The sequence below is a fragment of the Gorilla gorilla genome, chromosome 8 (assembly GCF_029281585.2).
Source record: "Gorilla gorilla gorilla isolate KB3781 chromosome 8, NHGRI_mGorGor1-v2.1_pri, whole genome shotgun sequence".
NCBI lineage: Eukaryota > Metazoa > Chordata > Mammalia > Primates > Hominidae > Gorilla > Gorilla gorilla.
Genome location: NC_073232.2, coordinates 57,530,086 through 57,556,146, shown reverse-complemented (window position 1 = coordinate 57,556,146; position 26,061 = coordinate 57,530,086). Strand labels below are relative to the sequence as shown.

The 26,061-nt window shown below is 39.0% G+C and overlaps 1 protein-coding gene and 1 pseudogene across 2 annotated transcripts in view; both read right to left on the bottom strand.

The window, feature by feature from the left end:
* Positions 1-26,061, bottom strand: part of IPMK (inositol polyphosphate multikinase) — a 79,865-nt gene that overhangs the window by 9,887 nt on the left and 43,917 nt on the right. For both annotated transcript variants that reach the window (XM_019034311.4, XM_031015696.3), the window contains exon 4: positions 17,553-17,725. In XM_019034311.4, the coding sequence (XP_018889856.2) occupies positions 17,553-17,725 (173 nt within the window). The remainder of the gene's footprint in view (positions 1-17,552; positions 17,726-26,061) is intronic.
* Positions 13,358-17,544, bottom strand: LOC129525149 (translationally-controlled tumor protein-like; annotated as a pseudogene).

Sequence of the window (26,061 nt, the reverse complement as noted above, 5' to 3'; positions counted from 1 at the left end):
TGTTATGGTGATCTGTGATTAGTGATCTTTGATGTTACTCCTGTGATTATTTTGGGATGTCACGAAGCACACGCACATAAGATGGCAAATTGGATAAATATGTGTGTCCTGACTGCTCCACTGAGACCCCCGTCTCTCTTCCTCTCCTCAGGCCTCCCTATCCCCTGAGGCACAATATTGAAATTAGGCCAATTAATAATTAGTAACCCTCCAATTAATTAATTAATAACCCTCCAACGGCCTCTAAGTGTTCAATGAAAGGAAATGTCACGTCTCTCACTTAAAATGAAAAGCTAAAAAGTGATTAACTTAGTAAGGAAGGCATCCTGAAAAGAAAGACAGGCCTAAAACTAGGCCTCTTGTGCCAAACAGCCAAGCTATGAATGCAAAGAAAAAGCTCTTGAAGGAAATTCAGAGTGCTAACTACAGTAAACACACAAATGATAAGAAAGTGAAACAGCCTTACTGCTAATATGAAGAAAGTTTTAGTGGTCTGGATAGAAGACCAAACCAGCCACAACATTACCTCAAGTCAAAGCCTAATCCAGGGTAAGACTCTCTTCAATTCTATTAAGGCTGAGAGTCACCATGAGGAAGCTGCGAAAAAGTGCAAACTAGCAAAGGCTGGTTCATAGACCCTAGCAGAAGTTTATGGAAAGACGTTGTTTTTAACCTAAAATGCAAGGTGAAGCATTTAACCTAAAATGCAAGGTGAAGTAGTTGTAGAAGCTACAGCAACTTATCCAGAAGATAACTGATGAAGGTATCTACCCCAAACCACATATTCTCAATGTAGATGAAACGGCCTTCTATTGAAAAAAATGCCACCTAGGGTTTTCATAGCTAGAGATAAGAAGTCAGTATCTGGCTTCAACGCTTCAAAGGACAGGCTAACTCTCTTATTAGGGGCAAATGCAGCTGGTGACTTTAAGTTGAAGCCAATACTCACTCATTTGTCCTAGAGCCCTTAAGAATTATGCTGAATCTCCCAGCCCTTTGGGAGGCTGAGGCAGGAGGATTGCTTGAGGCCAGAGGACAACTTGAGGCAAGGAGCTCAAGAACAGCCTGAGCATCATAGTGAGACCCCGTTTCTACAAAAAATTTAAAAATTAGTTGGGTGTGGTGGCATATGCCTGTAGTCGCAGCTACTTGAGAGGCTGAGGTGGGAGGACTGCTTGAGCCCAGGAGTTGGGGGCTGCAGTGAGCTATGATTATGCCACTGGACTCCAGCCTGGGCCAAGACCCTGTCTCAAAACAAACAAACAAACAAAAAAATGTGCTGAATCTACTCTGCCTGGGCTCAAAGCCTGGATGACAGCACATCTGTTTATAGCATGGTTTACTGAATATTTTCAGCCCACCATTGAGAACTACTACTCAGAAAAAAAGATTCCTTCCAAAATATTACTGCTCATTGACAGTGCACCTGGTCACCTAACAAGATTACTGATGATGTACAAGGAGATTAATATTGTTTTCATGCCTGCTAATAACATTCTTTTTGCAGTTCTATGGATCAAGGAGTAATTTCAACTTTTAAGTTCTATTATTTAAGAAATACATTTTGCAAGGCTACATACAGCTGCCATTGATAGTAATTCCTCTGATGGACTGGGGCAATGTAAATTGAAAACCTTTTGGAAAGAATTCACCATTCTAGATGGCATAAAGAAGATTTGAGATTCATGGGAGTAGGTCAAAATATCAACATTAACAGGAGTTTGGAAGAAGTTAATTCCAACCCTCATGGATGACTTTGAGGAGTTCAATTCAAGACTTCAGTGGAGGAGGTAACTGCAGATGTGGTAGAAAGAGCAAGTGAACTAGAATTAAGACTGAAGGCTGAAGATGTGACTGAATTGCTGCAATCTCATGATAAACTTTGAATGGATGAACAGTGACTTGCTTGCTTGTTTTATTGACTGGCTGACTGAGATAGGGTCTCGCTCTGTCACCCAAGCTGGAGTGCAGTAGCACGATCATGGCTCACTGCAGCCTCAACCTTTTGTACTCAAGCAATCCTCCCACCTCAGCCTCCTGAGTATCTGGGACTACAGGTGCATGCCACCACGTCTGGCTAATTTTTGTATTCTTTTGTAGACGGGGTTTCACCATGTTGCCCAGGCTGTTCTCAAACTCCTGAGCTCAAGCGATCCACCCGCCTCAGCCTCCCAAAGTGTTGGGATTACTGGCATAAGCCACTGCCCCTGGCCTCAGAGTGGCTTCTCATGGATGAGCAAAGAAAGTGGTTTCTTGAGATGGAATCTACTCCTAGTAAAGATGCTGTAAACATTGTTGAAATGACAATGAACAATTTAGAATATTACATAAACTTACTTGATAAAGCAGTGGCAGGATCTGAGAGGACTGACTCCAATTTTCAAAGTTCTACTGTGGGTAAAATTCTATCAAAGAGCATCACATGCTCCAGAGAAACCTTTCATTTAAAAAAGAGTAAATTTATGTGGCAAACTTCATTGCTGTCTTATTTTAAGAAATTGCTGCAGGCACTCCAACCTTCAGCAGCCACCACCCTGATCAATCAGCAGCCACAGGCAAGAGCCTCTACTAGCAAAAGGAAACAACTCACTGAACGCTCAGATGATCATTAGTATTCTTTAGCAATAAGTATTTTTTAATTAAAGTATACACACTGTTTTTTAAAAAACATAGTGCAACCGGGCACAGTGCCTCATGCCTTTAATAATAGTGCTTTGGGAGGCTGAGGCAGGAAGACTGCTTGAGTGTAGGAGTTTAAGATGAGCCTGGGCAATATGGCAAGACCCCATCTCTATAAAAAATAAAAAATAAGCTAGGTGTGGTAGCAAAGATATTTGTAATAAAAAGTTAACATTCTCAACCTAAAAACATGTAAATATGTAACAAAAAAGTATCCAATTTTTTTTAATGGAAAGAAAACTGAGAAACAGGTGTAGGAGGACAGAATGATAAGCAAAAGCAAGCTCCAGCTTTTCCTCGTACGTCACCATATTAGTTGCTCATTTTGCGACTTCTTTGCAGAAACTGACAAGCTGATCCTAAAATTCATGTGGAAACTAAAGGGATCCAGAATAGACAAAACAAATTTGAAAAAGAGAGCAAAGTTGAGGCCAGGTGCAGTGGCTCACACCTGCAATCCCAGCACTTTGGGAGGCCAAGGCAGGAGGATCACTTGAGCCCATGAGTTCAAGACTAGCCTAGGAAACAAAGTGAGACACAGTCTCCACAAAATAATTTAAAAATTAGTTGGGTGTGATGGTGTACACTTGTAGCGTCAATTACTTGGGAGGCTTAAGTAGGAGGAATGCTTGAGCCCAGCAGTTCGAGGCAGCAGTAAGACACGATCACGCTACTGCACTCTAGCCTGGATGACAGAGCAAAGACCCAGTCTCAAAATAAAATAAAATAAAATTTAAAAAAGAACAAAATTGGAGGACTCATAATTCAAAACTTACTCCAAAGCAACATTAATCAAAACAGTGTAGTACTTGGCATAAGGATAGACAATATGAAAATGGAAAACATTTATGGTCAAAAATTTATTTCCAACAAGGGTATCAAGAATATTCACTGGGGGAATAACAGTCCTATCAACAAATGGTGCTGGGACAACTGGATATCCATATGCAAAAGAATGAAGTTTGACCCCTTCCTTAAAGCATACAAAAAATTAACTTAAAATGTATCATAAGTCTCAATACAAGAGATAAAATTATAACATTCTTACAAGAAAAATAGGAGTAAATCTTGATGAGTTTGGGTTAGGCAATGGTTTCTTAGATTTTACACCAAAAGCCTAGGTAACAAAAAAAAAGTAAATTGGACTTCAAAATTAAAAATTTGGAGGCTTTGACAAATACTATCAAGTAAGAAAATCAGATTAAAAAAATATTTGCAAATCAGAAGTTTGATGGATTTATATACAGCTCAATAATTAAAAACAAAATGTCTGAATAGACATTTTTCCAAAGAAGACATATGTAGTCAAAAATACTGCACATGAAAAGATGCTCAGCATCATTAATCATTAGAGAAAGGCAAATCAAAACCACAAGGAGATGCTACTCGACACCTACTAGGATGGCTTATAGCAGAAAAACAAAAAGGAACAAAGGTTTCAAGAATGTGGAGAAAATGGAACCATCATGAATTGCTGGTGGGAATGTAAAATGAACGGTGAAGCCACCATATGTTCTCACTTACAAGTGGGAACTAAGCTATGAGTAAACAAAGGCATACAGAGTAATACAATTGACTTTAGACACTTGGAAGGAGAAGAGTGGGAAGGGTGGCTAGGGATTTAAAAAACTACATATTAGGTACAATGTACGCTACTCAGGTGATGAGTACGCTAAAATCTCAGAATTTACCACTATATAATTCATCCATGTAACAACAACAAAAAACTGTACCCCAAAAGCTACTTAAATAATTTTTTAAAAAATTAAATAACTAAATAAAATGGTGAAGTCACTTTGGAAAAACACTTTGGCAGTTTCTCAAAAAGTTAAACATAAACTTAACCTTAGGACCTACCAATTTCACACTTAGGAATCTACCTGAGAGAAATAAAACATATACCTACACAGAAACTTCTATACAAATGTTCATAACAGTTATTAGTAGCCCAGAAGTAGAAACAACCCAAAGTCCATCAATGAATGAATGGATAAACAAAATGTGGTATATCCATATAATAGAATATTATTTGGCAATAAAAAACAAAGTACTGACTTATATGACAACATGGGTGAACTTTAAAAACACGAAACTAAATCAAAGAAGCCAGTCACAAAATACCACACATTGTACTGTACAATTTGATTTATATGAATTGTCCAGAAGGGGCAAATCCATAGAGATAGAAAATAGATTAGTGGTTCCCTAGGGACAGGGAGTTTGGAAGGAAATTGGTAGGAACTGCTAATGTGTATGAAGTTTTTGCAGAAGTGGTAAAAAATACTGTAAGTTGAATGTGGTAATAGTTGCCCAAGTCTATGAATTGATTAAAACCAGTGAACTCTATACTTTAAATGATTAACAGAATGGTATGTAAATGACATCTCGCTAAAGCTATTTTAAAAAACTAAACCTCTTTAAGAAATAAACCTCCATTTATGTCTAGGGAAACAATAAATCCCAGCAGAGTGAAATCATACAATACCCTATTTGCTTATCCTGTCCATGTACCCTAAAGGTAATGCAAACCCAAAGAAGAGTTTACTATTATTATTATTTTATTTCAATAGCTTTTGGGGAATAGGTGGTTTTTTGTTACATGGATAAGTTCTTCAGTGGTGATTTCTGAGATCTTGGTGCACCTGTCACCCAAGCAGTGTACATTTTACTGAATGTGTAGTCTTATCCCTCACCTGCATCCCACCCTTCCTCAAGTCCCCAAAGTCCATTATCTCATTCTTATGCTTTTGCATCCTCAAAGCCTAGCTCTCACTTGTGAGAGCCTATAGTATTTGGTTTTCCATTCTTGAGTTCACTTAGAATAATGGTCTCCAACTCCATTCAAGTTGCTGCAAATGCCACTATTTCACTCCTTTTTATGGCTGAGTAATAGTCCATCGTGTATATATATATATCACATTTTCTTTTCTTTTTTTGAGACGGAGTCTTGCTCTGTTGCCCAGGCCTGGAGCGCAATGGCGCGATCTCAGCTCACTGCAAACTCCGCCTCCTGGGTTCAAGCGATTCTCCTGCCTCAGCCTCCTGAGTAGCTAGGACTACAGGAACCCGCCACCAAGCCAGGCTAAATGTTTTGTATTTTTAGTAGAGATGGGGTTTCACCGTGTTAGCTAGGATGGTCTCGATCTCCTGACCTTGTGATCCGCCTGCCTCGGCCTCCCGAAGTGCTGGGATTACAGGCAATCACATTTTCTTTATCCATTCATTGGTTGACAGGCATTTAGACGGGTTCCATATTTTTGCAACTGCGAATTGTACTGCTATAAACATGCATATGCAAGTGTCTTTTTCATATAACAACTTCTTTTCCTTTGGGTACCCAGTAGTGGGATTGCTAGATCGAATGGTAGTTCTCCTTTTAGTTCATACTGTTTTCCATAGTGGTTGTATTACTTTACATTCCCACCAGCAGTGTAAAAGTGTTCTCTTTTCAACACATCCATGACAACATCTGTTATTTTTTGATTTTTAAATTATTGCCATTCCTGCAGGAGTAAGGTGGTATTTCCTTGCGGTTTTATTTTACATTTCTCTATTAGTGATGTTGAGCATTTGTTCATACGTTTGTTGGCCATTTGTATATCTTCTTTTGAGAATTGTCTATCCATGTCCTTTGCTCACTTTTTGAAGGGATTGTTTTTCACTTGCAGATTTCTTTGAATTCCTTGTAGATTCTAGATAGTAGTCCTTTGTCAGATGCATAGTTTGCAAACATTTTCTCCAACTCTGTGGGTTGTCTGTTTACTGTGCTGATTATTTCTTTTGCTGTGCGGAAGCTTTTAAGTTTAATTAGGTCCCATTTATTTATTTTTGTTTTTGTTGCATTTGCTTTTGGGTTCTTGGTCATAAATTCTTTGCCTAAGACAATTGTAGAAGAGTATTTCCAATGTTATCGTCTAGAATTTTTATAGTTTCAGGTATCAGATTTAAGTCTTTGATCCATCTTGAATAGATTTTTGTATAAAGTGAGAGATGAGGATTCAGTTTCATTCTTCTACATGTGGCTTGCCAATTATGCCAGAACCATTTGTTGGACAGGGTGTCCTTTACCCAATTTATGTTTTTGCATGCTTTGTTGAAGATCAGTTGGCTGTAAGTATTTGGCTTTATTTCTGGGTTCTCTATTCTGTTCCACTAGTCTATGTGCCTATTTTTATACCAGTACCATGCTGTTTTGGTAACTATACCCTTGCAGTGTAGTTTGTAGTCAGGTAATGTGATGCCTAGAGATTTTTTCTTTTTGCTTAGTATTTCTTTGGCTATATGGACTCTTTTTTGGTTGCATATGAATTTTAGCATTTTTTTTGTAGTTCTGAGAAGAATGATGATGGTATTTTGATGGGCATTGCACTGAATCTGTAGCTTGCTTTTGGCAGTATGGTCATTTTCACAATATTGACTCTACTCATTCATGAGCATGGGACGTGTTTCAATTTATTTGTGTTATCTATGATTTCTTTCAGCAGTGTGTTGTAGTTTTCCTTGTAGAAATCTTTCACCTCCTTGGTTACGTATATTCCTAAGTACTTCTATTTTTTATTTTGTGGATGTTGTAAAAGAGATTTAAGTTCTTGATTTGATTCTCAGCTTGGTAGTTGTTGGTGTATAGCAGTTAGTGTACACTGATTTTGTACCCTGAAACTTTACTGAATTCATTTCTCAGATCTAGAAGCTTTTTGGATAAGCCTCTAGGATTTTCTAGGTATACAATCATGTCACTGGTGAAGAGTGACAGTTTGATTTCCTCTTTACTGATCTGGATGCCCTTTATTTCTTTCTCTTGTCTGACTGCTCTGGCTAGGACCTCCAGTACTATGCTGAATAGAAGTGGTGAAAGTGGGCATCCTTGTCTTGTTCCAGTACTCAGGGGAAATGCTTTCAACTTTTCCCTATTCAGTATGATGATGGCTGTGGGTTTGTCATAGACAGCTTTTATTATTTTGAAGTATGTCCCTCCAATGCCAATTTTGCTCAGAGTGTTTATCACAAAGGCATGCAGGATTCTGTCAAATGCTTTTCTGCAACTACTGAGATGATCATATGATTTTTATTTTTAATTCTGTTTGTGATGTATCACATTTATATAGACTTGTGTATGTTAAACCATCCCTGCATCCCTGGTATGAAATCCACTTGATCATGGTGTATTATAGTTTTGCCATGCTGTTGGATTTGGTTAGCTAGTATTTTGTTGAGGATTTTTGAATCTATATTCATCAGGGATATTGGTCTGTAGTTTTCTTTCTTTGTTATGTCCTTTCCTAGTTTTGGTATTAGGGAAATATTGGCTTCACAGAATGATTGAGTGAGGATTCCCTCTTTATCTTACAGAATTTCAGTAAGATTGGTACCAATTCTTCTTTGAATATCTGCTAGAACTCAGCTGTGAATCCATCAGGTCTTGGACTTTTTTTCTTGGTAATTTATTACTGTTTCAATCTCGCTACTTGTTATTGGTCTGTTCAGAGTTTCTATTTTTTCCTGATTTAATCTAGGTGGGTTGTATATTTCCAGGAATGTATCCATCTCCTCTAGATTTTCTAGTTTGTGCACATAAAGGTGTTCATAGTAGCCTTGAATGATCTCTTGCATTTCTGTGGTATCAATTGTAATATCACCAGTTTTGCTTCTAATTGAACTTATTTGGATCTTCTCTCTTCTTGGTTAATCTATCTAAAGGTCTATCGATTTTGTTGATCTTTTCAAAGAACCAGCTTTTTTGTTTCATTTATATCTTGCATTATTTTTGTTGTTGTTTCAATTTCACTTAGTTCTATTCTGATCTTTGTTACTTCTTTTCTTCTGCTGGGTTTGGCTTTGGTTTGTTCTTGTTTCTCTAGTTCCTTGAGATGTGACATTAGGTTGTCTATTTGTGCTCTTTCAGACTTTTTGATGTAGGCATTTAATGCTATGAAATTTACTCTTGGCACTGCTTTTGCTGTATCCCAGAGGTTTTAATAAGTTGTGTCACTATTATCATTCAATTTAAAGAATTTTTACATTTCCATCTGGATTTCATTGTTCACGCAAAAATCATTTCAAGGGCAGATTATTTAATTTCCATGTATTTGTATGGTTTTGAGGTTCCCTTTGGAGTTAATTTCCAGTTTTATTCCACTGTGGTCTTAGAAGACACTTGTTATGATTTTTATTTTCTTAAATTTATTGAGACTTGCTTTGTGGCCTATCATATGATCTATCTTGGAGGATGTTTTGAATGTTTATTCTGCAGTTGTTGGGTAGAATGTTCTGTAAATATCTGTTAAAGTCCATTTGTTCTAGGGTATAGTTTAAGTCCATTGTTTGTTGACTTTCTGTCTTGATAACCCATCGAGTGCTGTCAGTGGAGTACTGAAGTGCCCCACTATTATTGTGTGTTATCTCATTTCTTAGGTCTAGTAGTAATTACTTTATGAATTGAGGAGCTCCAGTGTTAGGTGCATATATATTTAGGATTGTGATGATCTTTTTGCAATGAATTTCCTAGGATTTCTTTGCGTTTCTTGTAATTGATGTCTAGATCTCTAGCAAGGCCAGAGAAGTTTTCCATAATTATTCCCTCAGATAAGTTTTCCAAACTTTTAGATTTCTTTAGGAAGACCAATTATTCTTAGGTTTGGCCATTTAACATAAACCCCAATTTCTGGGAGGCTTTGTTCATTTTTCTTTTTTTTTAGATGTAGTCTTGCTTTGTTGCCCAGGCTGGAGTGCAGTGGCGCGATCTCGGCTCACTGCAAGCTCCGCCTCCCGGGTTCACGCCATTCTCCTGCCTCAGCCTCCCCAGCAGCTGGGACTACAGGCGCCCGCCACCACGCCCGGCTAATTTTTTGTATTTTTAGTAGACACGGGGTTTCACCATGTTAGCCAGGATGGTCTCGATCTCCTGACCTCGTGATCCACCCGCCTCAGCCTCCCAAAGTGCTGGGGTTACAGGTGTGAGCCACCACACCTGGCCCTGTTTTTAAAATTTAAGTTGCTTTTCACCTTTCTCTGGTATCTCCTTGAGTAGCTTAATAATCAGCCTTCTGAATTATTTATATGGCAATTCAGAGATTTCATCTCGGTTTGGATCCATTGCTAGGGAGCTACTGTGATCTTTTCGGGGTGTTATAGAGCCCTGTTTTTGTCATATTACCAGAATTAGTTTTCTAATTCCTTCTCGTTTGGGTAGACTGCTTCTTCAAATTGTTCTTGAATATATTTTTGATTTGACTGTTTTTTATTTACTTTTTCTCTCTCTCTCTTAAGGATTAGACTTCAATGTTCATTTTAGTCTAAACTGATTCTTGGTACTTGTAGGGATAAAGACTCTGTATGAGTTCCTTAGTTATAGAGAGTCTTTGTGTGCTGGCTTTCCCTAATGCTGGCTATAGTAGTTACATTATTAGCGTGTGGGTGAGTTCACTGTCTCCTACAGAGTTGGAATGGCAGGGATCTCTTGAAGCTTATCTTGTTCTCTCGTGGTGTACACCTTATTTATTTAACTTTTTCCTAAGTTGATGATTCCGGCTTCAGGCCCATAGAGGGGGTATCCCTGCGTAGGCAGCAGGTGTGGCTAAGGCAGGTGAGTAGATGTAATACCCAATGGTGGGCCAAAGTCCCAGCCTTGATGAGGGTAGCTGGGGCGGCTCTCAATTAGATGTGCTGAGGATTTATCAGAGTGAAGAGTGGGAACTACCACAGCTTCCCTACCAAGTCAGCGGGAAAACTATTTACCTCACAGCCTCACTCCTATACTAGTGTTTCAGCTATTCTGATCAGACAGGCACCTCTTTTCATCTATAGGAATGTTGGTATTCCAAACAGGGAGCGATTGTGACTCTGCCTCTTGTGCAGGCCTGAATCTGGGGGGTGCTCCTCCTGTCAGGCTGCACTCACCCTGGATTATTCCAGAATGGCTTTCTATAGGTGCCTCCATGCTGCATTCCTGTAGGGGATGCCCAGCTATGTCTACAGTGGAGCGCTGGGGAGAACAAGGACCTCTTCTCCAAGGTCCTTCATGATCACAGTGGCTGCCTGCCTGTTGCGGTGTATGTGCAGACTTTCCCAGCTGTACCTAGCACTGCAATTGTGTCTCTGCTGTGAGAAACTACCCACCAGTGAAAAGATCTGGAACTCAAGGCCTGCTGTTCAGATTCTTTTGTCCCACAGGGTGATCCTTTGATGTGGTGCTCTCCCCATTCCCCTGGCGATGGGGCTTCCTGAGAGCCAGACTGTAGTGATCATTATTGTTCTTCTGGGTCTAGCTACTCAGCAAGGCTACCTGGCTCCAGGCTCCGGTTTGTGCTGGGAATGTCTACCTGTGATGCAATCAGTCTTCAGGTCTCCCAGTCATGGATAACAGCACCTGCTCTAGTGGAGGTGGCAGGGGAGTGAGGTAGACTCTGTGAGAATCCTTTATCGTAGGTAGGTTTAGTGTGCTGGCTTTCTCGAATGCTGGTTATGCTAGCAGTGAAGTTGTTACATGGACAGACTGAGGACCACTGGTTAGCCAGGGTGTTGGAGGCAGCAGCTTTAGCGGTTGTTTTCTCCTTCCTGGGAGCAGAGTTATTCTGTCATGAGTTGCTGTAATGGCCTGAGTTGGTTGGCCTCCAGCCAGGAGGTAGTGCTTACAAGAAAGCACCACTTGCAGTATTGGCAGTAGGATCTGAGCTTGCCCTAAGTTGGCAAGGGGGAATTATTCTGATTTCTCACATGATGGGCAATGCCATAAAGCTCCCAAGAGTTTATGTCTTATCAGGGCAGGTAGAGAAAAACCATCAGGTGGGGGCAGGGTTAGGCAGGTCTGAGCTCAGACTCTCCTTGGGTGGGGCTTGCTGCAGCCACTGTGGGGGATGGGGGGTGGTTCTCAGGCCAATGGGATTATATTCCAGAGGAACGTATTGCTGTCTGTGCTGTGCTGTATAGTTTGCCAGAGAAGTGGGGAATAGCCAGTAGCGAAGGGACTCACCCAGCTCCCACACAGTTGGCGAGGCTGGTGTTGCTCCCACAGTGCATGTTAAGAGCCCCAAGTTTAGATCCAGGCAGCCTGCATGTGAAACACAGACCTGCCCTGGGCCATAAGCTTCCCCACTGAGAAAGCAAGCATGGCTTTCAGGCTACACCCCTCCTTGTCTGCCAACAATGGTGATGGCTCCTGTGCTCCTATCTGCAGCATTTCCCATTTGCCCCTGCATTCTGCTCAAGTAAGTTCGTGCCCACTTGAAATTGCCACAAAATTCAGCTGCAAGCTTCTTTCACCCTGTGACTAGTCCCTAATTCCGCTGGCTGCCTTCCCTGAGATCCCATGTGAAATACAGTCAGGGATTACTTCCCTGGGCTTGCGCTGGAGACTGGGAGTACCTACAAGGCTGTTCCTGCTGTTGCTTCTACTTTTACATTTTACGTGGCCCCCTAAATCCATTCCACCTCTAGGTAAGGTTAAATCCTCCAACTGTGATCTGGATTCTCAGATTCACTCAGGGGGTATGTGTTCAAAGGCAGGTTTTCTCCCCTCACACTTTGGGAATTCACAGTTTTTCACCTAACTCACAGAGTTTGCAGTGATCCTTTCAAAAGATCTGTGAATTCGTTTGGTTTTCCTGGTACTTTCCTGTGGCGGTTTTTGGAATGATAGTTCACATTGTGAATCTCCACACACTGTTCTGTCCGTCCACGTGGAAGATGCACATTAGCCCTGCCTCCCATCCACCATCTTCCTCCCATCTGACAGAAGAGTTTTTGAATAGGGAACATCATGATTATATATACATTCTACAATGTTTACAGAAAGAATTATAAAATAACAAAACTGAACTTGAGAGACTAGACTCTGGAGAGGGATAATAGTGATAATGGGACTCGAGAAGTTTAGGAATCAAGATCAGTAGGATTGATGGATGGCTGACAGGTAACAGTGATTACCCGGTTTTTTTTTTTTTATGAGACAGAGTCTCGCTCTATCACCCAGGCTGGAGTGCAGTGGTACAATCTCAGCTCACTGCAACCTCCACTTCCTGGGTTCAAGTGATTCTCCTGCCTCAGCCTCTCGAGTAGCTGGGACTACAGGCGTGTGCCACCATATGCAACTAATTTTAATATTTTTTATTAGAGACAGGGTTTCGTCATGTTGGCCAGGCTGCTCTCGAACTCCTTACCTCAGGTGATCCACCCACCTCGGCCTTGCAAAGTGCTGGGATTACAGGCATGAGCCACCACACCCAGCTGACTACCTGGTCTCTAATGTGTAAAACTGGTTATATGGTGATTCCATTTACTGAGACAGGGAATAACAGGGATTTGTTTTTAGGCTGGGCACAGTGGCTTATGCTTGCAGTCCCAGCACTGCTTGGGATTGCCCAGGATCACTTGAGCCCCGGAGTTCAAGACCAGCCTGGGCAACGTGAACCTCATCTGTACTAAAACCTCAGTGCAACAGTGAAACAGTGCACAGTAGCAACAATGAAACCTCATCTGTACTAAAAAAAAAAAAAAAAATCAGCCAAGTGTAGTGGCACATGCCTGTAGTCCCAGCTACTCGGAAGAAGGCTGAGGCAGGAGGATCCCTTGAACCCAGGGGTTGAGGCTGCAGAGAGCCATGATCTTGCCACTGCACTCCAGCCTGGGTGACATCTCACCAAAAAAAAAAAAAAAAAAAAAATTTGTTTTCATTGTTGTGGTTGTTGGTTTGCAAGAGGGATAATGAATGTGTCAGTTTTGTGGTGTTTTTTTCCCCAACTAAATTAGAATCTTTTTATTCTCTTAGTAATCTCTTCCAGAGTCAACTACTTCCATTGTAGGTGATAAAATGTATAAGGCTCCACTTCAGATGTTGGCATTGCTATGAGCATGGTCTCTCCCCTTTACTGCAACTCAGAATTAAAACTTTTGCTTCTTATTTTTTATATTCCAGTTCCAGAAGTAGTTTCCACCGTGAAAGTTATTTAACAACAGTCTTATTCTTTCTAGTAGTGGCTTACTACCAGGCTCCAGCTTCTTCAGGAACGTTACAAGATGGATTTAGTTTAAATATGTATTAAAGTAAAAGGTATTCTATCAAATGAGTTTAAATGCATTTTATTTTTAGATAACCTACATGACACGTTTTTCTTAAAAACAATGCATCCACTCCATGCATCCATAGTCAAAATAAATGAAGAGCTCAAAATGACATCAGTACCATTTGTCTTAAGTCCTGGTGTTGTATGGATGACAAGCAGCAGCCAGTTATGATGACAGGTGATAGATCCAAAGTAATTGCCGAATTTGTTAACACTTTTCCATTTCTGAACAACCCTTAAAGAAAATCATTTATGGGATCACTATCCTCATGACAGTCCAACAGAGCAACCATGCCATCTGGATTCATGTTTTCACCAGTAAAGAACTAGTAGCTTTTGCAATCAGCAAGGATGTGCAGCCTCTGTCGCAAAAGGTTTTACTTTTTCTGGTCTCTGTTCTTCAAGTTTGCCTTTGATTGTTTTCATGTAATCTTTGATGTAGTTCTTGTAGGTGTTTTTTGTGAAGCTGGTTTCTTGCAAGTGATAGTCTGTGACAGTATCAACAGTGATAACTTGGTTTTGGTACCTTTGCCCTCAGGACCTTCAGCAGAGGCATTTCCACCAATGAGCAAGTCATCAATGTTACCCTCTGTCCTACTGACCATATTCCCCTCCACCACCAGGCACAGCCCATCTGCAATCTCCCAAATCTCACAAATGTGGAATAAAACCTATCTCATCATAGCTGATGAGATGCTGGTAAACAATCATGATGGCAGCTGAAGGGAGACAGAGGACAGCAGTGCTAGCTTAGCAGGAGCCGGGAGCTCTGGGCGACGGTGGTGGAGCTAGAGCGCTCCAGGAAAGGGGAACCATGGAAAAAGCTATGTCAGTTTTTTATGTACTGAGTTCAAGATGTCTTTAAGCACTTAAGATATTTAAGTAAGGTATCCAGTAAGTTGTTAGATGTACATATCAGGAGATCAAAGAAAAAGCAGAGCCTGCTGATAAACATTCATGAGTTATGTGTGTAACTAAAATGAGAATAGAGAGCCCTGCTTAAGAAGAAATAGAAAAGGAAGGCAGATGTTAAAATGGAACCAAGAGGAATATCTCAGCATTTAAAGAATAAATAGAGGCTGGGCGCGGTGGCTCACGCCTGTAATCCCAACACTATGGGAGGCCAAGGCGGGCGGATCACAAGGTCAGGAGATTGAGACCATCCTGGCTAACATGGTGAAATCCCATATCTACTAAAAAAAATACAAAAAATTAGCAGGATGTGGTGGCGGGTGCCTGTAGTCCCAGCTACGTGGTAGGCTGAGGCAGGAGAATGGCGTGAAGCCGGGAGGCGGAGCTTGCAGTGAGCGGAGATGCGACACTGCACTTCAGCCTGGGCGACAGAGCGAGACTCCGTCTCAAAAAAAAAAAAAAAAGAATAAATAGAAATGGGCTGGCAAAGAAGATTGCAAAGTGGCCTTAGGCAGAAACCAGGAGAGAGATGGGTGTCATAGATTCAAAGAAGAATGTTTCAAGGAGGGTGTGGTTGGCATTGAAAGCTACTTTTCAAAGTAAAGTAAGGTAATGAAAAATGCCATTTGGAATTAGTGGCATGGTGGTGCTTAATGAAGAGCTAATCCATTAGCATGATGGGGCAGAAGCCAGATTAGAATGAGCCAAATACTGAATGGGAAATAGGGAAATAGAAATAACGAGTTTGGTTGTAAAGCCGAGACAAGCTAAATCTGCAGTTGGAAAGCAAAGCAGGTTAAAGGTGGGGTTTTGATGTTTTGTTTTTTAAAAAACTTGACAGTGATTTTAAGATATTTAAAGCAAAATGACAAAAGCCAGTAAAGAGGCAGAAGTTGAAAATATAAGAAAGATAAGAGAAAATCAATAGTATAAGGTTCTTGAAGAGATAAGAAGGAATGAGATTCAGAGGGCGTACAGAGGAACTGTCCTTAGATAGGAGGACGGAAAATTCTTCAATGTGACGGGAAAGAACAATGAGGGAATAAAAGCAACTGCAGGTAAGGCATGTGCATCTGTTAGCAAGAAATTAAGGTAAATCCTGTTGGATGATTTTTATTTTTTCTAAAGCAGAAAGCAGTCATCTGCTAAAAGTCAGAAGGAAAGAGGGAGGGTGAGAGATCTGAAAACAGTGGAGGCTTAAATAGTTGCCCAGTCAGATTCCTATGGGATGTTTATTTCTTGTTTGTTTTAACTGTATTCCATTACCGTTTTTTCTTTTTCTATACACTCATATTTAATTATAGTTTTCTAAAATGAAATAACTGCTTGAACAATTTCTCTGGTTTTATACACAACCCAAATATCAAATTCAATTTTGCTATTACCATCACAATGACAATTTATCTATCATGCTTCCTATTAGCTCTTCTGTTTAAAACTCAAAAAGGAAGATCCATATATCATTTTACATGAATTTCAGAACTACCCATTATGCTTACATACAGATAAACAAGTATTTGGTATATCCACAAATTTTACCTTCACGCATCTAGAAGATGCAGCATTTGTTTAGAGGACTTTACACCACATTACTTTGTTTTTTCTCTTTTTTATCAAAACGGCCTCAACAAAATTCTCCTCACCCTGTGCACATTGCTATTCATGCTGTGACTTTGCCTTTCCTACCATCGGAGGTGGAGTCTGTTTTCTTGCCCTATAAATCTGGGCTAGCCCTGTACTAGATTTTTGCCCTATAGAATTTCATAGAAGTGACAGCAAATAACTTCCTAACCTAGAGTTTAAGAACCCTTATATTCCTCCTTCTTAGAATGTGGTACTTCAAAATTAAAAATCCCAAGCTAGCCTTCTGACAGATAAGACCACAAAGAAAAAGACCCAGCCAACAGTACCAACTTCCTGACACAAGAACAATTCTCTGGCTTTACATACAACCCAAATAAATGAGAGAGAGTCATTTTAGACCATCTATACCCAGCTGAACCATCAGATGATTGCAGAAGGAACCCTAAATAAGATCAGCAAAAGAACTGCACACTTGAGACTAGCTCAAATTGCAAATTCACAGAATTGTGAGAAAATGAAACAACTGTTTTAACCCCAAAAGTCCGAAACAATTACCTATTTTTTTTTTTTTGGCGCGGGGGGGGGAGTGGCGTTGTTTGTTTTTCTGAGACAGGGTCTCACTTTGTCACCCAGGCTGGAGCGCAGTGGCATGATCATGGCTCACTTCAGCCTTGACCTCCTGGGCTCAAGTGCTCCTCCCACCTCAGCCTCCCGAGTAGCTCGGACTATAGGCACACGCTACCTCTCACCCAGCTGGTTTTTGCATTTTTGTAGAGATGGGGTTTTGCCATGTTGCCCAAGCTGGTCTCAAACTCCTGAGCTCAAGCAATCCACCCACCTCAGCCTCCTGAAATGCTAGGATTATAGGCATGAGCCACTGTGCCCAGCCACACAATTACCACATTTTAAATTTCATTTATATTTTGAAAATGCAGAAAAATGACTGAATATATATATTTAGCACTTTTCTCATGGGAAAATCATAAATATCACATTTACATTTAATATTTGCTTGCATCTAAATTTAAGACTTCTTTAAAACAAAATTACCAGAATTATAGTCTTGAGATTCAGCCATCCATCCATTTATTTATCAATCACCCTACTATATTCCCGAACCAGAGAAACTGACCATATATCAGTGAACAAAAAAAAAATTTTTTAAATCCTTGCCCTCACTTTTCACATTGGGGAGTTACAGACAACTCAATTCCAAAATACATTATTTTCTGATATATTAGTACTACAATGACATCCATAATTTTCAAGGGAAGAACATGTACAGAGAAATGTGCATATTATACTAATAAGCACTCTTACCCTCATGCCAAGCACCAAGAACCCAATCTCTTCCATTAATGGGTACTTGCTGACCTGTTGCTGAATCTTCTCAGATGAGGCAAAAGGATCATAGCTTTTTTGCCCTATCTTTACATCCATTATACAGGGCTTATTAAATTTATGGGTCACATCTTCCAGTTTTAGGTATAAATCTGTTATTAAAGAAAAATATTAATTAGTAATAGGCAAACATATTACTACTCAAGTACTTGCCAGGGAAAAACAAGATGAGAAAATCCTAAAACAGAGAAAAAAGTTAAAATAAATGTAAAGTCAATAATTATTCTTAACTCTACCTAAAAAAAAAATCTAAACAACAAATTTATAACAAGTATAAACATCACAGAGAAACTCTTGCAGGAGGTGAATTAAATAAATTCAACCATAAGCAAAAGACAGCAGATACAAGGTTTCCAACAATATTAAAAAGGCAATGGGATCATTTCAAAAGCTTTTCCAGAATGCATTCCCCTTGTGAATACAATTTATGCCATATGTTTCAGCAGAACTCTTAGTATTTTAATAATTTTAAAAAATTGATTCATTTAAAATTAGTAATAGGAATAAATCCTTCCCACAGAGTAATACAACAGAAGTACAGATTAAGAAAGGGTAAACCTATCCAAATGATGATAATTGTCAAATATACATTCAAGTCTCACCAGTTTCAAAGGAAAAACACGAATCTTGCTTTTTATTTTTTTGAGACATGGTCTTGCTTTGTTGCCTGGGCTAGACTGCAGTGGCCGATCTTGGCTCAGTGTAACCTCCGCCTCCCAGGATCAAGCAATTCTTGTGCCTCAGGCTCTCAAATAACTGGGATGACGGGCGTGTACCACTGCCTGGCTAATTTTTATATTTTTAGTAGAGATGGTGTTTTGCCATGTTGGCCAGCCTGGTCTCGAACTTCTGGCCTCAAGTGATCTGCCTGCCTCAGCCTCCCAAACTGCTGAGATTACAGGTGTGAGTCACCATGCCCAGCCCATCTTGCTTTTTTTTTTTTTTTTTTTTAGAACACAGGCATTCCCCAAAAGTTGGTCTGTATATCATGCTGGCATCCTGCATACATCTTTCCACAAAAAAATTAAATAGAGATTCAAATACAGTATTATAAAAGCCCCAGTTATCATACATGGCTGACCTGCTTTTAGTTTTAGTTTGAAAGCCAGGGTCCAGGTCCCGAGGGAAACAGTAAGGAAAGAAATTCTTCCCTCCTTTCCTGGGTTAAAGAATCGTCTCGGCCACGCGAGGTACCTCACGCCTGTAATCCCAGCACTTTGGGAGGCCGAGGCAGGTGGATCACCTGAGGGCGAGAGTTTGAGACCAGCCTGACCAACATGGAGAAACCCCGTCTCTACTAATAATACAAAATTAGCCAGGCATGGTGGCAGGTGCCTGTAATCCCAACTACTCGGGAGGCGGAGGCAGGAGAATGGCTTGAACCTGGGAGGCAGAGGTTGCGGTGAGCCGAGATCGCGCCATTGCACTCCAGCCTGGGCAACAAGAGCAAAACTCCATCTCAAAAAAAAAAAAAAAAAAGAATCATCTCAGTTCTGAATGAGATCATGACTCATTTTTTAGTTAGGAATGTAACAAGAAGTATTTCTCCTCAAACACAGAAAAGATTACTATCAACGAACATGACAAATAAGGTTAGAGAAGGTGTTTATTTTCTCTGAATTAAATAAAAGAGTACTGGGGTAAGAGAAGCCTTACTCTCTGATGTCCTTTCATTATCCCCATTCCACCAAGACTAACATAGTTACTAAATGTTAACTAGTAGCTAAATGTCACAGCATCTATATCTCACTGTAGGGTTAGTGTCTTCTACCTGTCAACTTGACAGTGATTAAAAACAAACAACAAACTTTTTATGATAAGATAAAGATAAGAGAAGCTAGGGTAGAGGCTTTGCAACTCTGAAATAAAATCTCCTATCTCTTACTTTTTCTTTTTGAAAGGAGGAAAATACAAATGCAAACTCTATATATAGTGGAAATACAATAAATGTTTGCTGAATGAATGAGTGTTTGCCCTTCCCATTCCTATTGTCCAGTGAAACTTTAGACTTGGCCTTCCTCACACTATAATAAATTGAGGCACCCCTTCAGTAAATAGGGATGAATATCATGGGTTTTATTTGATATTTTGTTAGACTATCCAAATGTGTTTTTCTTTACTTTACTTTCAGGTCCTTTTTATGTTTCATATGGTTGGAATTACCAAATAACTGCTAAATTATTTCTTATTAGCCTTCAGAAATAAAACCATAAGTTAAGCCTAGTGAAGAGTGGTTTGGTGTTTTCTTTCTGTTCTCTAATCTCACATTTTTTAAGTGAAAATAAGAATTTGAGATTCTCATTTCTATCTTTCCCTCTGAGTTAAAAAATAAACATCAAAACCTGCTTTAGAGATGCAGAATTCTTATGAAAGAATGCGATACCATGTATTTCACAACTTGACTGCAAGTGCTTTTGAAAAAGGTAAATAGAAAAACAGGGCATGATCTGAGCATTGAGATTTTTACTGATTTACAGGCTGTCATTAATAGAAATAAATCTGATTATTAATTCACCCTGAAAAATGCTATTAGCAAATTCTTTCCCTAGAAGAGAGTTTAATTCAAGGTAGATCAATCCTGAGACTCAGTTACTTAAATGACCAAAGATATTTTACTACAGGCAGCCTCACTTACAAAGCAATGCCAAATTCTGGATTAACAAAGGACACCTTTTCGGCTAGGCCCCTCTGGGTGTAGAGTGGAGCAGTATTTTTCCATTTCTAGGTCACAACCCATCATTGGATTATGAATTCAACTTAATAGGTTGTAACTAAGTTTCCTAAATGAAAGAGAAAAGAGAATATATGAGACTATCTCACAGATAGTAAGACTAAGTATTGTTGTCTGGGTTGGTCTGTCTTATAAACATAGAGTTGCAATGTAAAAATGTATTTATTACGTATCATAGACAAAGAAGTTTATTCCCCCCATGCCCTAAAGGCCCAGTGTTTTCTTGTTTTTTTCCTTTGAGACAAAGAAGTTTTAAAAACACTTGACTAGATAGAATGTCACTCTGTCATTAGCATGTCTGCCCAGCTCAAGAACTATCCTCAGTCCTACAGAAGTGGTCCCTTTGCCAACACCATCATACTTTGGGAATCCAGCCCATGGCCCACAGTCACTGACTGGGGCAGGAGCAAATATCTGATACAAGCTTGGTCAGTCTTGCCAATTTGGAAATGGAATGCAGAGAAAACCTGTTGCTGACCTCTGTGGGTGACTGGTACTGTAACATGTAAGTCCCTTGGTAGCGAGGGGAGAGGTGTGAATAGCAAGGAAGGCAGAGGAGAGAAGAGGAAGGGTTAAGTAAATATGAAGCGAGAGATCTCCCTGGGCTTTGATAGGGTTCAGATTCTAGTTCCAGTCCCATCTTAGACTCAGATGCATGGCCCTTGGCTTTCATAAGACACCCTCATATCCTTATAAGAACTTTTCCTTGTTGCTTAATCATGTTCAAGTTCATTTCCATAACTTGTGCCCAAAGAATCTTAACTGAGATGATAAAGTTTAAAGCAACTGCTTTAGAAGAAGAAAAAGGAGGCTCAAATCTCAACTCTATAATTTGCTAGCCTGTGACCTCAGGAGCACTTCTCAAAACCTCAATTATATGTAAAATGCAGATAATTACAGACTCTACCACAGGGATATTAAGAAGACTAAATGAGATAATATACAGTAAAGCACTTAGCATAGTGTCAGTCCTCATCCCATAAATGCAGGTTACACATTCCCACATCCCCTCCAAAATAAAATTTCATACATTCCATATATAATTACTGTCAAGGCACACAGGTGAAGAAAACAGATAAAAACCTGCCTTCATAGAGCTGCTTTTGAAGAGTTGAAATCGCATTACACTTAGCATAATTGCTGCTACGTATTTGGTACTCACTGAATATTTATTCATTTTACCTCTAAGTATATATAAATATTAAACAAGCAAGTCACTGATAAATATTAAAACCTGCTAACCATGTCAGGTCACCAATGAGTACAGGTCTAACTTTGATATTCAGTATAAATAAAAATAGAAGATGATTCCCTGGAGTCTATTCTTACCCTTCCAGATGAGACAAGCATAATAAACACAAAATTAAAAGATGTATTCATAATTCAATTATGCACTTGATAATGGATATTCTCCAACCCTCAGGCTAATATCAAGCCTTAGCCTTTAGTTATATTAAAAAGAATACTTATATGTAATAAACCTACTTATTACATATTGATTTCACCTCAAGTTAAAGTAACTCTCTTTTGCATGTGTCATGACTGCAAAACACACTCAATCTGACCACTAACCTCAAGTATGCCCTTAAAGTTGCTCAACTATCATGATCTGTTTCCCAAATCTCCTCACTTTTCCATCCTCTGAGACTACTATTTCATCCTTCCTTCCCCCATCATCCATAAGCTCAGCTTGCCTATTTTTTTTTTAAATTCTGAAGAAAAAGCTACAGATTAGTCAAGGTTATAGATAGTAAAGATTACTACAGTAAAGATTACTACAGCTAGGTTTTCTTTGATGCAATAATAACATAAAAAAGATGATGGCGAATAAGAAATTTGTTCTAAGACTGATCCAAAAAAATCTAATAAACTAAAAATAAGATAGATTTCTGTTGTTGTTGTTGTTTGAGACAGGGTCTTACTCTGTCACCCAGGATGGAGTATAGCAGTACAATCATGGCTCACTGCAACCTCAAACTCCTGGGCTAAAGTGATCCTCTCGCTGCAGCCTCCTGAGTAGCTGGGACTACAGGTGCATGTCACCACACCCAGCTAATTTTTATTTTTTTCTTTTCTTTTCTCTTTATTTTATTTTTGAAACAGGGTCTCTCTCTGTCGCCCAGGCTGGAGTGCAGTGGTGTGATCTTGGCGCACTGCAACCTCCACCTCCTGGGTTCAAGCAATTCTGCTGCCTCAGCCTCCTGAGTAGCTGGGACTACAGGTGCCTACCACCATGCCCAGCTAATTTTTGTATTTTTAGTAGAGACAGGGTTTCACCATGTTGGCCAGGCTAGTCTTGAACTCCTGACCTCAGGTGATCCACCCGCCTCAGCCTCCTAAAGTGCTGGGATTACAGGCATTAGCCACTGCACCTGGCCTAATTTTTAAAATTTATTGTAGATATAGAGTCTTGTTATTTTGCCCAGGCTGGTCTTGAACTCCTGCCTTAAGCAATCCTCCTACCTTGGCCTCCCAAAGTGCTGGGATTACAGGTGAGAGCCACTGCGCCTGGTAAGATAGATGTGTTCTATCTGGAATAGTTTAAGTTCACTCTGTTCAAGGTCAAGAATATAAATTAGGCTATATTAATATGATGATTGGAAAATATCTTGTAAAATAATTATAATATGATTATTTCACATGATGTAGTTTACAAGTAAAGGCAGAATTTTGAATATTAGAATAGAGCTTATTTTTACATATCTATATGCCCCTCATAGATGTGTGTGTATCATAAAGATAGCACAATTAACTAGATTTACTTTTATAACTCTGGAAACTCTTATTTAGGACTCTTATGAAGTGAGTCCTGCAGAAGTCTAAGGACTGGCACTTGTAAACCCCAGATCTAAGACACAGAGTCTGTAAAGCTTAGTGCTGGTACTTGTATAATAAATAAAAGGATATCTACTCTTCATAAATATGTGGAGTTCATTTCAAGAGGTAACAATGTTTAGAAATAAAGCTACATTTAAGAGGCTATGGCTAATAACCTATCACTTATTAATTTATAGAAAGTATATAAAGAATTTCTATAGTGCCTTAATTTTTCTGAGGTAAAGATCATGAAAATACCACGTGTTCAGAAATATAACACTTCCTGCTGTTTTAAGTAGACTACATAAGATCACTCTGTGGCTTTACCAAGGATATTGTTTTCATGCCCAAAATATTTATATATTTCATGATGCTGATGATAGTATGAGATTATATTAAGTGAAGTAACTCAGGAATGGAAAACCAAACATCATATGTTCTCACTCATAAGTGGGAGCTAAACTTTGAGGATGCAAAGGCATAAGAACAATACAATGGACTTTGGGGATTCCGGGGAAAAGGCGGAAGGTGGGTGAGGGATAAAAGACTACGCACTGGGTACAGTGTACACTGCTCTGGCAATGGGTGCACCAAAATCTCAGAAATCACCACTAAATAACTTATTTATGTAACCAAACACCACCTATTCCCCAAAAACCTATTGAAATTTTAAAAAATTTAAAAATAAAGATTACACAAGGTTACTATGAATGAAACTTTTCTATCTTGTTAAACATACATAATTAAATATAATTATCTTAAACATAAGTTAAATACACATATTGTTTTATAAGTGTTAGGTATAAAAAAAATTCCTTTAGCTAATTTTCTACTGCTAGTCTTGATACCCTAAGAAAAAGAGGCAAAAAGAGCCCTACAGAAAAATCTCGAAAAATCTACAGATCACTAAATAGTAAAGATGAAATAACTAGTTCCTTTAAAGGGAAGGCAACAGGGAGGGCATTTAGGGAATTGAAAGAATACTTATTTACAGCCACTTAATCAATATTGTTGATTTCATAAATTATGAAAATATGGGTTTCAAATTTCATTAAGGTTTTCCTCATCCTATCTGGAAAATCTACTAGGTATCAGCTACCATCTTGATTTCTAAACCTCATAAAAAAGGGGGAAAAGCCAGATGAAGAACCACTGCTCGATTATGAAGCCAACTGGAAAAACAGATGATATGGTTTGGCTCTCTGTCCCCAACCAAATCTCATCTCTAATTGGAATCCCCATGTGCTGAGGGAGGAACCTGCTGGAAGGTGATTGGATTATGGGGTGTTTTCCCCCAAGCTGTTCTCGTGATAGTGAGGGAGTTCTCAAGAGATCTGATAGTTTTAAAAGTGGCAGTTTCCCCTGCACTTTCTCTCTCCTGCCACCATGTAAGACATGCCTTGCTTTCCCTTCACCTTCCACCATGATTTTAAGTTTCCTGAGGCCTCATCAGCCATGCAGAACTGTGAGTCAATTAAACCTCTTTTCTTTATAAATTATCCAGTCTCAGGCAGTATCTTTAAAGCAGCATGAAAATGGACTAATACAATAAGACCTTTCTTTTCCACATCAATCTTCAGCTATTCCTGAGAACAATACAAGTTGAAAGCAGAAAGAATAATAAGTAGAGACCTTGGGTCCCCAGATTAGGGGTGAAGGAAGAGGGATGCAACAGACATGTACGTCAGCTTGTTTCAGTTCATGCCTCCTGCAACATGACTAGTAGCTAGCTCCAGAAAACTACCAATCAATCAGACTAGAGATTACATTTTGAAAACTCTCAATTTTTTCAAACCTACTCGATGTTATACTTTTCTATCCCTCCAAATAATTATATCCAACAGTTTTTGATGCTACATGTATTAGCCTTTTATGTGTTTATACACAGGTACAAAAGATATTTACTATATATAACTAGCATGAAATGTTCAAAGATAATTGCCAACAAATGTTATATTTTTAAAATTCCACTGCTCATGTTCTAAAATTAGATAATTGTGATGATTGTATAATTCTGCGAATATACTAGAAACCACTGAGTTGTATGCTTTAAATGGATCAGTTTTATGGTATGTAAATTATATCTCAATAAAACTATCATAACAAAATTAAAAGAAAAAACCTCATTGGTCAGAACATTCTTATTCTTCAAATTATTATATGATAATTTGTTGAACAAGTTGGCTTTCAGCATTTTACTACTTTGGATTATTAAAAACAGTATCAGCTTTATAAAACTCTACCCTGGACACATAAGAAAAGATACCCAAACAACAAGAACAAAAACCAACAGGAAATAATGTCATTAGTTTCAGACTACATAAAACACAGTAACGCAAACCATAGTATTCTACTACAACTCAAGCAAATATGTTTTCATGATCCTGTGAGCTAAACATGTACATAAGTTTGCTGTCTTCTATTTCTTTCATTTGCAATCAAAAGGATAAAAACAGAAAGATGATTATATGAAGTTGCTAGTAAAATCAAAAGAAAACAATCTGCATGGTCCAACAGTTTTGTCCCACTTCTTCCAGAGCTAACAAAGTAGGAAAGAAGTAGAAAATCCCTTGAGGCAACTGTTGGTACTACTGGACCACTCTGTTATCATATATACTTTATTCCTTGTCCTTTTTTCCCTTCAGTTTACAGTTTCTCCTCTCTTCACTCAGCTTCCTCACTTCATCCTCTCATCTTAGTAGCACCAATATCTCCATTTATTTTCAAATGAGAGAATTAGAGTTTATAAAATATTTTCACATAAGATAACATGCATCTTTACAACTCGGTGGTATTACTTTCTATTTGTAGAAGAAAACGTGGAGCTCAAAAAGATTACTGAGTTAGCCAAGTTCACAACATTTGTAAATAACCAAGATA